General features: G+C 52.1%; 1 protein-coding gene across 2 annotated transcripts in view; it reads left to right on the top strand.

The window, feature by feature from the left end:
• The window catches only part of WDFY4 (WDFY family member 4), a 252,587-nt gene extending 240,532 nt beyond the window's left edge, over nucleotides 1–12,055 (top strand). For both annotated transcript variants that reach the window (XM_059899978.1, XM_059899979.1), the window contains 5 exons: nucleotides 2,592–2,771; nucleotides 4,583–4,765; nucleotides 6,800–6,884; nucleotides 10,519–10,630; nucleotides 11,628–12,055. In XM_059899978.1, the coding sequence (XP_059755961.1) occupies nucleotides 2,592–2,771; nucleotides 4,583–4,765; nucleotides 6,800–6,884; nucleotides 10,519–10,630; nucleotides 11,628–11,694 (627 nt within the window). In that variant the 3' untranslated portion in view covers nucleotides 11,695–12,055. The remainder of the gene's footprint in view (nucleotides 1–2,591; nucleotides 2,772–4,582; nucleotides 4,766–6,799; nucleotides 6,885–10,518; nucleotides 10,631–11,627) is intronic.
• The last annotated feature ends 3,090 nt before the right edge of the window (nucleotides 12,056–15,145 follow it).

Here is a 15,145-nt window from a genome sequence, read left to right as displayed (position 1 = left end):
AGGTCCTGTTTAGTGGCGAAGATGCAGCGTAAAAGCCCCGGTACTGACAGCATAAAATGTAATTTATCATCCTCTCCTAGTTATAAATCAAGAGAAAAAGGGTATCCCACAAGCTCTTGTTTCCTAAGCAAAATAAAACACTTTATCATTTACCTACAGAGGCTGACCTGGCCTTGGGGATCCCCCAGACAGGAAGCTGCTCAGAGAGGGGGGTCTGTCCCTGACTTGTAGACTGGTAGGCAGAGAAATCATCATTAAATAGCTTCATTAACAGTTTTTTAAAGTGTTTTATTTCTAAAAATATTACAACATTAAATACAAATTTCAAAGTTAAACAGTTCTCTATAATCCCTATAAAAGTTCTCATTGTTGCATACTGCCACCCCCAGATATACATATTTATACCATTCTGATCATTGTGTAGATATGTTGATTCTATTTTCACCCAGTGTATCAAATTGTTTCCGCTTTTCTATAGTCTCTGTAATTTACATTTCAATTGTTCCATATTATTCCATCTCCATAAAATTATATTTCAATTGTTTTATGTCAAGGCACCACAGTTTAATAAACCATTTCTTCTAAAACTAGACAGTTACATTGCTTCCAGTTTTAACTATTTTAAATAGTGCTTCAGAAAACATCTTATATAGATTGCTGTTTGCTTCTGATGAATTGTTTCCTTATAGTAGATTTCAAGAAGTAGAATTACAGCGTGGTGACATAATGCTTTCTATAATGGTTCTGTAGCTTTACAGTGCCACCACAATTAATTAGGAATACCCACCTCACCGCAACATATCCAGCATGGGGAATTATTTTCAGAGGGTTTTATTTTACTTTATTTTATTTATTTTTTGCTACTTTAGGTATAAGGTGATATAGTGGAGTTATTTTAATTGGCCGTGGAGAAAGGTATTATTCTGAGAAAACAGAAGAGACAATGGAGAACATTTAAAATTGCTGTCCTCCTTCATTTTTTCCCAGGCCTTTCCAGATGGGGAGTGGTGCTGACTGCCTCCAGGTGCTCTAGTTTCCTGGCTGGTGGGAGGCAACAGCCTTACGTAGGTGGACGGTGCCTGTGCGTGCAGTGGTCCCTCACTCTCCAGCGCCTCCCCTGCAGAAAGCCGGCAGCCCCGGCTCCAGTAACGGACAGCTCGCACAGGCTCTGGGCTCACAGCCTCTGTCTCTGAATCCACAGCACATACACCTGGGTTCCCTGGCCTGCACTCTCTGGCATGGTCCTATCCCCTGCAGTCAGAACTTAGCCATCAGATATAGTTCGTTCTGGGAGGACCACCAGGAAGCTCCTTTCAAACCCTCTGCTTTCCTCCATTCATTTAGACAGTTTCCACTTCCCTAATATGAACCAACCTTCTTCCGTGGGTCACATCCAGAACCTTGCCAGCACCATCTGGTTGGTGCCGTGTTAGGATCCACGGAGCACAAATGGGAATCTGTGGCAGAACTTTTAATTGCTATGACCAGGCAAAGTGACAGCTTTGAAAAATGACGCTCAGCCTCATTGACCCAAATGAGTGAGTGGTGGACGGTCCTGGGGGTGGAGATTCACCACTAGGTGAGGCAGGGTAGTCACGTTTTAGAACACCACCTCCGCACTTCTCAGGCTGATTCCAGAGGACAGCAGGCACGTGTGCGCACGACAGCTCTCAGACCAGGCTTAGCTGGCAGCCTCTGGGACAGCTGTGATGGAAACTGTGCCGCTGCCAGCAGCGGCGGGCCTGGGGGTACCAGTGTGCCTGGCAGGCCTCCCCAGTGCCTCAGGAACGTGTCCCCAGGGAGCAAGGCCTCTGGCCAGGTCTGGACACGTAACCATCCATAAGCCAAGCCAGACCCTGCACAGGCCAACCTGAGGGCCAAGACTGAGGCCCTGAGTCACCGGCTGCCAGGCAGCGAGACTGGATATGAACCCGGATCCTTTGGACTTGAAAAGTCACGCCTTTTAAACTATGACCTGACCTCCCTGCCTTCTTCCCAGTTTAGTTTCCAGGGGCACGTGTGTTTCTGAGGTTCCCTTAGTGTGATGCTCAAACTTGAGCATGCCTGAAAAATCCCTGGACAGCTTGTGAAAACCCAGGTTTCGGGGCCCCACTCCCAGAGTTTCTGATTCAGTAGATCTGGGTGGGGCCCAAGAATTCACATTTCTGACAAGTTCCCAGATGATGCTTGTGCTGCTGGCTGGGACCCCGCACATTACAAGTCAGTGCCCTGGCATATTAATAGCGGTGTGTGTTGCTTCTGGATGCAAGACAGTGTAGGAGAGCACAGAGCATGAGGATGCTGCTGGTGTCTCTGTTTGGGTTATGATAAAAGGACCGCTGACTCTCCCCAGCTGAGTCTCAACCCTGGAAAGCGGTGGTACTGAGAAGCCAGCCATTGACCCGTGAATACACACACACACACATATATACACACACATACACACCCCACAGACTTCGGAATCACTGAATCACTCTGAATCTCTGTTTCCTCATCTGGGGCCCAACAGTAAAAGGGAGAGTGGAATATCTCCCCAAATAGCTGGGTTAAGGGTCCCTCTCATGACCTGTGGTTCCGTCCCCTGTCCCTAGGCCTTGTATGGACACACACAGGCTGTCACATGCCTGGCAGCATCGGTAACCTTCAGCCTCCTGGTGAGTGGCTCCCAAGACTGCACGTGTATCCTGTGGGACCTGGACCACCTCACCCATGTAGCCTGCCTGCCCACCCACAGGGAGAGCATATCTGCCGTTGCCATCAGCGATGTGTCGGTGAGGCCCCTCTTTCTCAAATGTCTGTGTCCTCAACATGTCCATGATTCTGCATGGTGGCATGGTGGCCAGTGCCCCGAGAGGAAACCCAGGGGCAAAGACCACCGCAGAGTGTTGAGAGACCCCAAATGTGTGGAGCATTCTCTACACAGGCAGAGTAGAGCCATCAACAGGTCTCAGTTTGGGTCTTGGTTTTATTTTTTTGCTTCTTTATTTTTTTCCCTCAGGGGCTGGGGGTAGCGGGAGGTGTCTGTTCTAACACAGGCATCAGGGAGTTGGGGCAGGAAGTTGGCTTTGGTGAGAGGTCTTCTGGGTTGACTGACTAATTCAGCTAGCTGACTGCAAATCTGTGTTGACTCAGCAGGTGCCTCTGGTCTCCAAGGCAGGAAGTGCCTCTGCTTGTCCCTCCATGCTGGCTACCAAAGATAAGCCTGTCAGGAACATGTGTGTGTGTGTGTGTGTGTGTGTGTGTGTGAGATAGACTAATATATATATATATCAGTGTATACATATATCAGTGAGATATCTATCTATCTATCTATCTCAGTGTGGAGCTTCTTCTACACTGGAATCCTCATCATAGGGTATGGGGTTTTCTGAGGATGCAGAGACTCTGCATCTGCTAATAGAAAAACCTAGGGGCCTGGAGCCTGGATTGACTGAGCAGGGGTATCATAGTGGGAGGAAGAGATGATGAAGGAGCCTCCTGGTGCTAACTTTGGCTGAGAGTGGTGATCCAGATAGGCTTGAATCCAGGATGAATGTTATTAGATGGGCAAATGGATGATGGTGGATGGATGATGGATGGATGGATGGATGGATGGTGGGTGAGTGGATGAATGGGTGCATGTACTGGGGAAACCACCAAGCCCTGATCTGGGAGAAAATAAATTCATAAGGAATTATGTCCCCAGACCTCAGAGAAGACTGATATCAGGACAACAACTTGTTTAACTCAACTTGTCCTGGAGCTGGTTGAGTTCACTGAGTGCCTGCTGGGCCCCGCACTGGGTGCTTGGCAGAGATGTATCAGACATGGTCCCCGGCCTCAGGCAGACTCCACCAAACAATTCAGGAAGGGACATGATGGAGCCCAGCCCAGAGGGCTGCAGAGGGGCATGGAGCTCCCTACATCCCTTCTGTGGTCAGGGAAAGGTTCAAAGGCATGGCCCCAGATGGCTCTTGGGGTCCTTGATGGGTCCTTGGTGACAGTGACCACTACTCTATTGGGCACAAAATAGACAAGGACTTGAGAAGAAAACACTCTGGACATAAACATTTCGGAAGATGCAATGGGCAGATTTCTCCTCAGAAATTCCCCCTGGAGTGGGTGGGGGGAACCTTGCCCAATTTTATGAGCCACATGCAGTCATTCAAACCTCTGTACCCTGCCCTCCACCAGGTGTCATCCAAAGCTGCTTCATGGGGACAGGGCTGGCCAGCCAGGTGTAGACCCCGTGTCCAGGCCAGGGGTGGTGTCCAGGCTGGGTCTTCTATGCCAGTCAGTACACTGCCAGGGAGAGGGCTGTGGGAGGAGCCCAAAGGGTGAGCCAGTCGGTCTGTGCTGGGGAAAGCAGTATCCAAACACTTGATTGCAGTATGAAGAGAACCAGAAATGTACAGTTGTGTGAAAACACAGCAGACCTATGAGTCTGCTGGGAAGAAGTGGGTGTCTTAGGAGGTCTGGGAGTACCTTGGTTAGTCCTCAGAAGATGACAGGTTGAGGGTGCTTGGGCGGACAAACCGAGTGGCTGGGCAGATGGGTAGGCAATGACTCCCGCCTGAAGTGAAGCCCACTCTCACTGCTGCAGGGCACCATCGTCTCCTGTGCGGGAGCCCACTTGTCCCTGTGGAATGTCAACGGACAACCCTTGGCCAGCATTACCACAGCCTGGGGCCCAGAAGGAGCCATAACCTGCTGCTGCGTGATGGAGGGGCCGGCATGGTACACCAGCCATGTCATCATCACAGGGAGTCAGGATGGCATGGTCCGGGTAGGTGTGTCTTGGGCAGAATGAGGGCATGGTACAAGAAATGTGTTCATCTCCATTCTACCCACTTCCTCTAAGGGTCAAATCTGCAGGCTGCATTTAAGACCATCCCAGACCACGTCCCCACACAGCAAGTGAGGGCAAAGGCAAGGCTCTTTCCAGGCAAAAAGTAAATAAATGAAATTATATAATACATAAAATTATATAAAATTTTATACATACATATACTCATACAATGAAATAAATACTTATTGTCACAAGGTATAAAAGCTGAATGGTCAAATGCATAAGAACATAGACCATTACTGAAAAGAGACATTTGGGCCATCCATTCATCCATCCATCCATCCACTAATTCATCCACCCATCCAGCTATTTATCTCTCTACCTACTCATCCATCCATTCACTATTCCATTCATTCATCCATCCTTTCATTCTTCCATCCATCCTCCCACCTACCCATCCACCCACTTACATGTCCCTCCAACTATCCATCCATCTATCCATCTAACATTCATTGAACTCTGGCTCTGTACCAAGTTCATACAAGCCATAGGGGACACAGAGATTAATAATAAACAGGCCCTTGTCCTCAGGATGCTCACATTCTAGAAGAGAAGACAAACAGAAAATACATGTATGTGGTTCATGCTATGACTGGGATAATCAAAGAGTGCCATGGATCCTCTGAGGAAGGCCATGGACAGAGAGATCATCAAGAAACCAAGAAGACAACGAAGGAGAAATACTGGGGTGGGAGGTGTAGCACAGGAAGAACAAAATACAGGTAATTTTTCCGAGACTGACAGGAAGGAGAAGGAATGAGTAAGATAAGGAATAATTAAGAGCCCTACTCAAGAAACTGTCACTTGAAATCCACAGTTTATGAGAGGAAATGTCAATTGAATGCCACCAGGTATTCAAGAAAATGCCCTTTGAATTCTGCACGCGTTTGTGAAAGCTCACTGTGTGCCAGCACGGCTAAAACTCAGCCCTGTCCTCCCGGAGCCTCCACGCCCAAAGTCTCAGAATAATCATGGAGGTGATGCTTCAGGAAGCAGAATGAGTAGCGTGGTGGGCGTCCAAGGGGAGCATGGATTTATTTCCAGCAGAGACAGGCGGCATTTCAGCGGAGCCCTGAGGATGAGGAGAGGTCTGGGCATATGGAGAAGGCCATGCAGGCTGGTGCACCAGCGTGCGTGGACAGGAGAGTTGACTGAGGAGAACCCCCTGAGAAATCTCCTTACAGGGCCCCATCCGTCGGCTGGGAGGGCCAGGGTCGCTGCAGAGAGCAGGGTGTCCTGGGTTGGCCAAAACATGAGGCAACGAAAGTCCGGGCTGGGTGGGTCGTGGTCGGCCCTGTGGGTCAGGCAGAGGATGCTGGGCGGCTGAGCAGCAGCTGCCTTGCCTTCGTGGGGCCCCCAGAGCGTGAGCGTGAGTCTTCCAGGGGCTCAGCCCGCGTCCACGCAGCGCAGTAACTGAGCTCGCGGGACGGCTTGGCACTGGCTAGACCCGGCATGGCGCTCACAGCAGCATGTGAGTGGAGGCTGCTCGTTGTCCTGTGGGGACAGAAAGTCCAGGCTCCGCAAGTGAGACGCCATCTGTGCTCAGCCTGAGGGCGCCCACTGCAGGCCTGGGACCAAGGACCAGACACAGAGGGCAGGAGGCCCTGCTGCTGCGTGGTGAGGGAGGCTTCCAGGGATGGTGGCAGACAGACAGGAGGGCACTAGCTAAGTAAAATGATAGCAAGCTGGCTGCTGAGTCTCGTCCCTGTAGGTAAGGGGTTGGGGAGACGCCCCATGACCCAGAGGTGGGGAGGGAACTCGTCCAGTCTGCAGCTGTGCTCGGCCAAACCTCCACGCAAGGAAGCTGAAGCCTAAGCAGGCTTTTCTCCTGGGAATATGGCAACATCAAAAGTGAGAGGGGGCCGTGCCCCGCTTCCCTCAGGGTCCCCCAGGTGTGGAGGAGTGGATGGGCCCCAAGCCTGCAGACAGGTTCACTGCCCCTGCCCATGGCGTGTTCTCTGTTCTGGACAGATCTGGAAGACCGAGGAGGTGAAGATGTCTGTTCCCGGGCAGGCAGCGCCAGAGGAGCCCTGGGCTCCACCTCCAAGCCCCAGAGGTAACTGCTCTGCTTGTGATGCCTGTGGGGTGCCCTTGGCTTGCTCAGCCCTCCCTCCCCTCTTCTCTCCTTGGCCCAAGGGCTGCAGCTCCATCCAGGCCTGCAGAACCCAGGGAAGACATTGAGTCTCTTGGGATGTTGCCAAGTTTGCAGGTGAGGAGCACAGTTTCCTGAGAGCTGCTGGTGGAGTGCGAAGCGGTGTTTCGAAGCCTCCCTGAGTACCAGACTCATGCTGCAGGGATCAGCGAGCTCTGGGATGCTTCTCGGGCGTGTGAACAGTGGTGATGGTGGTTGTGGGCTCCAGAGCCCCAGGAGGGGGACACACCCAGCAGGTCTTGGTTTGATGCTCTCCATCTTCCTGGGTGACGCTTAAATGCCAAACTCCCCAGCCCAGGACTTGGATCCAGCTGGCTGTTGGCTTGGACTGCCAGGCTGCAGACAGGAGCAGGGACGGCTTTGCTGTGTCCCGGGGAGAGGAAGTGGTTCCATAGGCCCCAGTCTGCCCTGCTCATCCTGACTCAACCCCCCTACTCTCCATGGCAAGTTCCTCAAAGTGGGTCTGAGGGTCATCTGCATCAGCATCGCCCAGGAGGCTCATGGAACATTGAGATCCGGGACCTGTTCTCAGCCCAACCTCAGGGAAAAGGTTGGAGATGGTTAGAGTTCCCATGTCTAACAAGTCCCCAGGTGAGTGGTGGTGTCGCTGAAGTAAGAGAACCACCGTCCTGCAGCAGAGCCCTCTTTGGTTGTGGCAGCTGGGCCTGAAGCAAGAAAATCTGTTCTCCCTTCTGCCATCATGGCCTCTGGCACCAGCACCACCATGGCCACCGTCGCAGAGCTGTGAGGGAGAGAGCTGACCGTGAGCAGTGTCCACTGTGCACGCTTCCCGTGCGTTCTCTTATTTCTCACGGCAACCCCACGAGGAAGATACTGCGGTGACACCTGTGTGAGAAATAAGGAAACTGAGGCAAGGAGCAGTCCAGCAACTTGCCCAAAGTGACCCAGAAGCGCATTACTACTATCGTTCTCATTTCTGCCGCCAGAGTAGACACGCCCACTGCCAGAATGAGCTCAGCCGCCGGCACCAGACCGTTCCCTCCAGGATGAGCGCAGGCACAGACCTCACCACCAAGGCCATCACCTCCTCTTCTCACCTCCCCGGGGCCCCGCCATCACCTCCTCCAGTGCAGCCAAGCTTTCTCAGTTCTGTCTTCGTCAAAGGTTCTGGCCCAGAACTGAGACATCCTTCTTCGTGCCCACGATTCAAGAAAGCATGTTACCATGATGTGAGAACTCTCCTGTCATCATGAGTCCTTCTGGTTTGCTCTGCATTTCAGGACCCATGACCGTCCACTAGAGAGAATTTTCCAGATTGTGGAGGGTTGCTTTCTAAAGGGAGTAGCCATTTTTAGTTAGTTCATTTCTGAAATGTGCTCCACACGTCCTTGATTCATTTAGTCACCGATTCATGGATTCTTTATTCACATAGTAGGGGCATTTGCTCAGCCCCTACTAGGTCCTAAGATCTACATGGGAATCCCTTCCTTCAAGATAACACCGTCTGGAAGCCCTTGTCAACAGTCTGGGCCGACCAGAGTGGTGACCCTACAAGAATCTACAACCACTGTGGATCCAGTTCACTGGTCCTAAGATCTCTAGGGTCCTTTGGGACCACAAGGAATCAGCCCATCTTAGTGTAAAAAGAGACGCGTGAGGATTGCGTGCATTCTAAGGAACTCACAGCATTTCTTTGGAGAACAGGGGCCAAACTCTCTCCCCTGCCTCCACCCACTCAGAGAGCAAGTACGGGGTTCTTATCCTCTGCCTGTTCATGAAGACATTCTGTGGCACACCTGCTTGAGAGCACACCACTTCAGTCTTGGGCTCAGCTGCCCACTTCTGAAGCTTCCAAGCTCCCATAAGCTATAGGTATTAGCTCAGCCCATGGTTGATAAGTGGATGTCTGAGCAGGAATGCTGGTTGCGTGGGTGGGTGGATGAATGGAGGGACAGATAGACAAAGGGCACCTCAGAGCCATTCCGTTGGTTCTGGAAGTGCCAGTGGATTCATGGGTTTCTACTCAGGGTGGACAAGGTTGTGCTCATTGGGAATGGGGTCTCGTGAAATGAGAAGCAAGATGAAAATCAGGAAACAAGGCTCTAGACCCAGCTGTGTCTCCAGCAACTTCTTAGGCCCTCAGTTTCACCCTCTGTCAATAGAGGTACTTCCTGTACATCCTAACTTGTAGAAAGCAGATGACAGAAAGATAATAGACATAGTCCAAGATCTACTCAACAAAATGTGGTTCATTATTATCATTTTCTTGGACTACTAAGAGACTTCTCCCCTAACACACCAGCTGATGACATTAGGGGACTTACAGGATGGTGTCAGGTAGACAGGAGCCCCAGGCCCACATCCTTCCCACGCTGTTTGTCCTGACCTGCCTGAGGTCACAACTGTCAAGTAGAATTAACTGCCAGGGTTGCAGTTACAGTTCAAGGGAAGATTTGGATGAAATGACTCAAGGGCACAGACATATTCATAAAAATCAGGCTGGGTCACCGCTTAGAGTTAGCAAATCCATGTGCAGATTTACAAGCCTAAGCCACTGGAGGGCTTGTTGTTCTCGTAATATTGCTTATAACTGTTTTGTTGGAAGGGGACCAGTACTGGGCCTGACACACAGATATTTGCGCGTCTCTTGGTGTGTCTATTACTGCATTCCTCAAATACCTTAAGGGGCAGGAAAGGAGTTCTTTGAGGGTATTGAGGATATTAAGGTTACTGCATTTGTGTGCAGATGTAATCTGATTTCTGCCTGGAATTCATTTATTTGTCATTTGCAGCAAGGACCAACCCAGTTGAGTCCAATTTATTTTAGGAATCGCTCCATAGATTTGGGCTCAATCTGGTACATAAAAAATGCTTGGGAAAAGCTTGGTTTTTGGATTTTTACACAAAATGCACAGAGCTGCCTGCCACCCTGGGACAGCTGGGGCAGCTGCACCACTCCTGCCCTGACTCCAACCAAGTGACTTTACAGAGACAGACCCAGCTGACGTCGCTCCACCTCACCCTCCAAGGAGGAATTACTGTCTGTCCCCAAATACAGTCATTAAAATGACTGAAGTAACAATCATTGAGTTATATTTTTTGAAAAAACGTTCTCTGCATTTAATTATTGGTTGTGGCGTGAGAGGATTTAGATAAGTTGATAATGCCGACTTTATGTAATTTATTTTTACTAGGCAATTATGGGCTGCATTACATTCCTGGCAGCAAGGTATTGTGGGGCATCTTATTAAGCATAAAGCCAGTAAACACTGATGAACAATTTTGCTGAACTAGGCATGCAATTTAGAAAGCAATAATACACAAATCCAATTTGGTACACAATGGATACCGCAGCACGTCAGCACATGTAACTATCACAGCCTGCAAATTAAATTGGGACGGCCCTTTTTGCAACAGCACAGACCAAGATTAAATATATTTTCCCCCTCAATTTAACAAGTTGCTGACCACAAATATAAATATATGTGTATGTGTTTGTGGCCCTCCGTGTAGATGTACACATGCACGCGTGTGAAAACGGTTGGGTTTTCTAACTCCCCTCACACACTCCTCACAGGTCACAGGTGGGAGAAGAATCTTGCCCTCTGCAGAGAGCTGGATGTCAGCGTTGCTTTGACAGGGAAGCCCAGCAAGACCAGCTCTGCGGTGACAGCTCTGGCTGTGTCCAGGTAACGACGGGCTGGCTGCTCCCGGCCTCCAGCAGAGGGCGCTGTGCCACCCCCTAGGAAAGCCCTGGCTGTTATGCTTAGGCCTCCCCGGCCCCGGGAGGTGGCCTCACTATAGGGACCCAGGGACCCAGAGGGGCCCAGCATATACAGCATACAGGCGAGGCGGCCGTATAGGGCCCTAGGAAGTGGTTTTTGACACACATATTCTTGCTCTTTCTCTCTCTCACTCTCTTGAATATCTATGAATTCATAAAGAAATCCAGGAGGTAAAAGTATATTGTTTTGTGATTTTATCCTAAAGAGGGACTTTTTTCCTGAGGTCCACTGCCGATTGTTAACATTTGGTATAATGATTATCCTACATTACAGAAATTGCCTTTCAAGGGCTCTAAGCCAATGTGGAATAGACAAGTGTCAGATACTACGTTTGGCTACACTGTTTTATTCTTCACAGGTACCTGGTGGCGGTGCTTACTGTCATAAGCCCATTCTACTCACTAGGAGTGTAGCCTCGGGGGGCCAGACCTTCGGGAGCCACTGTCCTTCTTCCCTCCTGGCCCTGGAGGGGGCCATTTGGGGTCCGTGGTGGTGTGAATGCCAGGCTGAGGCGGGGTGGCCCAGGCTGGAGTCTGTGGGTAGGGACAGAAGGCCCTGAGCCCTAATTCTTTGCTGGAGAACTTGTCCTTCCTTCTGCCCACCAGCCGGGCTGCGTATCAGCTCGAGGGACAAGTTCAGGGCCTCGCCGTGCTCCCTGGAGCCCTGCTCTCTGGGAGCGTCCCCTCAGTGCTTTGGGAGCCACAAGCCTCCTAGTTCAAAGCTGCCCCCGGTTCAAAAGACTCTCCGGTGGGCCAGCTCCCCCCGCTTCAGGTGGAGGCCAGGTACAGGCTCCTGGGGTCGTGGACTGAAGCCCCGCGTTGTAATGCCACGCACGCAGGCTGGGGTAAGCAGGATGCACAGGCTTGCTCTAACACGCGTGTCTGTTCTTTCTCTTCCCAAGAAACCAGACCAAACTCCTGGTCGGCGATGAGAAGGGGAGAATATTCTGCTGGTCCGCAGAGGGTTAGGAGGCGAGAGCTGGTGGAGGCGCTGGCATGGCAGCCGTGTGCCCTGAGGGGCAGCAACACCAAGCAGAAGTCGCAGACTCAGTGCCGGGGCGCCAAGGAAACCCCCAGCCTCCCTTCCGAAAGGTCCCCAAGGATGTGGCCGCTGGCCACTAGAGCTACACAACCTGAACTTTGACCTTGGATTGCACAAGGATGCGCTTCTACAAAACAGATACACGCGCCCATCGGGGCCCGTGAACAGCTCACTGGAAAGCATGGCTCGAGGGTGCCAACCGGCGCACGAAATGACACATGACTCACCTTTCACAGGGCTTACTGCACTGAAAAAACACCGGGCCGCTTACTGGAAACTAATGGGAAAGACTGTATTGTTGTTATTTTATTAAAACAACTATTTTCCAAGCACAAGAGGGCTCTTGAGTTTAAAATTTCCACCCTTTCCCACTGAGGTAATTGTAGCTCCACACTTAGAAAGGCAGAAAGGCCTCAGGGACGCACAGCCCACTTTCAGAGTGTTTCTCATCCCCTCCATCTCCCTCGGTGGAATCTGGCTCCTCCCGTGGTCTTGCTTGCTGTGCGGGGTACCTTAGAGAGCGTCAGGAGCAGGGACCCACACTCGAGGCCCAGCGGCCGTGGCTGCGCTCAGACCACGGACGCAATGGCTGCCCACCACAGGCGTAGGCCAGTCAGCTGGGAGGACACACCCTGCCTGAGGTGCCTGCTCCCACTCTGCACCCCACAAGCAGGTGGTGGGTCCCAGCTGGGCTCGGTCTTGGCAGGTTTTTCCAGGGACCTGTCCGTACAAGGTCAAGGGCCCCAGTCCACATGCTGGTTTTGAGTTGCAGCTCATCTTGGGAGAATCTGGACTGCCATGTGACTTTGGTTCTCCATCTGAAAATACATGGCAGGTGGCTAGTTAGCCCCTCTGAGGAATTCCAGTACCTTAAGGTTCAGGCATTGGATACTGAAGGCATCACCCTCATTCTCACGTCTTCTCTTCACCCTCAGCCTCTGGAAGCCTTGAAAGGAAATTCACCTGCCTCTTCAATGAAATCCAGCTAAGGTGGGCGTACAGAGATTTGGGGTGGCAACACTCCTTAGCTTTAACTCCCTCCCTGAGATTTTCCTTCTAGAGAATACCAATCTTTCCCATATTTCTCCAAGCCCTACAGAGGCCCTGTTGGGTGGCCCATCCCAATTTAGCTCAGGCCTGGGGATAGCAAATAAATGGACTCAGTGTCTTATGGCCCAGGTCATCTGGTCTCCAGGGGGGCAGTGAGTCAATGTAAAGATAAATATTAAGGAAGTAGAGGCGGTATGAACTATGTCAAAAATCGTGAGTGAGTGAGAGATAGTTAGGAAATAGTAATCAATCTTTCAACTTCGAGGTCTTTGCAAAGGGAAAGATAGAGGAGGAGACTTGTCTCAGGTCCCAAGCACTCCTCCCTGGGTGAGAAGGGCAGGTGTCTGACCCTGGGGCCAAGGATCATGTCACCTCCTGCATTGTCTGCATGTGCTGTTAGCAGACAGCCCATTTTCAATCCCCTAGTCAGTCTGGGGCTGCACCAGAGGACCATAAATTGAAAAGCAGAGCACACCCCTCCCCAGGAAGGCCAACAAGCCGGGTCGTAAATATCAGGAGCCTGCTGTCATGTTTCAAAACGCAACTCACAGCATTCACCCAGAGCTGAAAGGTCTGCTGGCCTAAAGGCTCTCTTGGGCTCATTCGTTCGACAAACATTGCCTGAGCACCGCCTTTTGGTTCCCCATATCACAGGAAAAATGGGGTGGGGGGATGGAGATGGGTCTTGCTGGGGTCTTGTGCAAACAAATGTGACCTGAGGTGGAAGCGAGACCTCTCGTGCCCTAGGGAACGTCATTCTGGCTGTAGTCATTAGCTAGGGCTGCCGTAACAAAGTACCACAGGCCGGGGGGTGGGAGGGGCGGTTTACACAACAGAAGTTTTCTCAAAGTTCTGGAGGCCAGAAGTCTGAGAGGAACATGTCTGCAGAGTTGGTTTATTCCGAGTCCTCCCTCCTTGGCTCACAGATGGTCGCCTTCTCCCTGTGTCTTCACGTGGTTTTCCCTTTGTACCTGTTTATGTCCAAATTTCCTCTTCTTCAAAGAACATAAGTCATATTGGATTACGGCTTATCTATATGACCTCATTTTACCTTGATTACCTCTTTAAAGATGTTATCTCCACATATGGTTAATTCTGAGGTCCTGGGGATGAGGACTTGGATTTGGGGGAACACACAGTTCAGCCCATGACACTGGCTGGAGGAGGTGGCCCTGGAGCAAGACGTGGAAGGGCAGGTGGGTCTTGGCCTTGTGGAGGTGGAGAGCAGCGTTTTATAGGAACAGGAGACAGCATGGGCGAAGGAACAGGGTGCGTCGGGCCGGCGGCAGAAAGACGAGCAGGCGAAGATAGAAGGCAAGGTGGAGGCTGGAGGGAGGGGCGGCCGCTGCTCCGGGGTTGCGAGGCTGCAGGCAGGGGCTGGGGCAGGGCGAGCGGGAGTGAGGAGGCAGAGACGGACCACCCCCCCCCCCCACCACCACCACAGAGAGCTGCATCCCAGTGCCCAGCTCACGGGGGCGCTCCGCAAGCGCTGCTTCCGTCCGTGCACGTGCGGATGAGTGACTGAGCCATGGCGGCGGGCATTTCAGAGTTGGTGGTTCTGGGAGTGAAAAAAACAGTTCCGAGTGACGGCAGGTCCAGGTGGCGGCCCCTTCACGGGCGGGGTGAAGCAACAGGGAGCGAGGACCCGGCACGTGGCTGGGGACGGTGCCAGCATCCTGGGGTGAAAAGGTCGATGCCCTCCACAGAGCTGGCAGCCGTGGAGCATCCGTGGGAGCAGGAGAGGCTGCGGGCAGAACGAGCCCCGAGGAGGCGGCAGAGAAGGAGCCGGGGAGGCAGGCTCACCGTCAGGGCGCTGTGTCAGGGAAGGTTCGGGGGACTAGCTGGTGGCAGCTCTTTCCTAGTGGCACTAAACGGAGAGCCTACATTCCACCAAGCCCAGCTCCCTGTTACCTAGAGGAGGGAAGCTCGGCGCACAGATCCAGAGGGGAGCAGGGACACCCCGACCCTCGCTGCAGACCTGGCCCCCCGTGGGCTCCAGTGGGGTCAGAAGCAGAGTCTGCTGGGGTAACAAACAGCGTGGCCCCGGGATGGGGGCAGGGAGAGAAGTCCCAGGCACGGTGGGGGTCCAGGGTCCAAAGGTCCTCGGCAACCTGGGTGACAGGAGACTCCTACTGGCCTCAGTATTCCAGAAGTCAGCCAGCCTGGGGTCCCTGACAGTTGTCAGTGATGGAGGGAAGTCCAGGACAGAGGCCCGAGGAGTGGGGTGGGAGAGCGGGCTGGGCACCAGGGCCCCCAACAGAGGGGCAAGCAGGGCAGAGGCCAGGCACACCGGCCAACTGGGCTGAAGTGCGAGGGCCACGCAGATGC

Source organism: Balaenoptera ricei, chromosome 16, assembly GCF_028023285.1.
Source record: "Balaenoptera ricei isolate mBalRic1 chromosome 16, mBalRic1.hap2, whole genome shotgun sequence".
NCBI classification, from domain to species: domain Eukaryota; kingdom Metazoa; phylum Chordata; class Mammalia; order Artiodactyla; family Balaenopteridae; genus Balaenoptera; species Balaenoptera ricei.
Note: the sequence above shows the minus strand (reverse complement) of the source record. Positions and strands in the feature narration are given on the sequence as shown.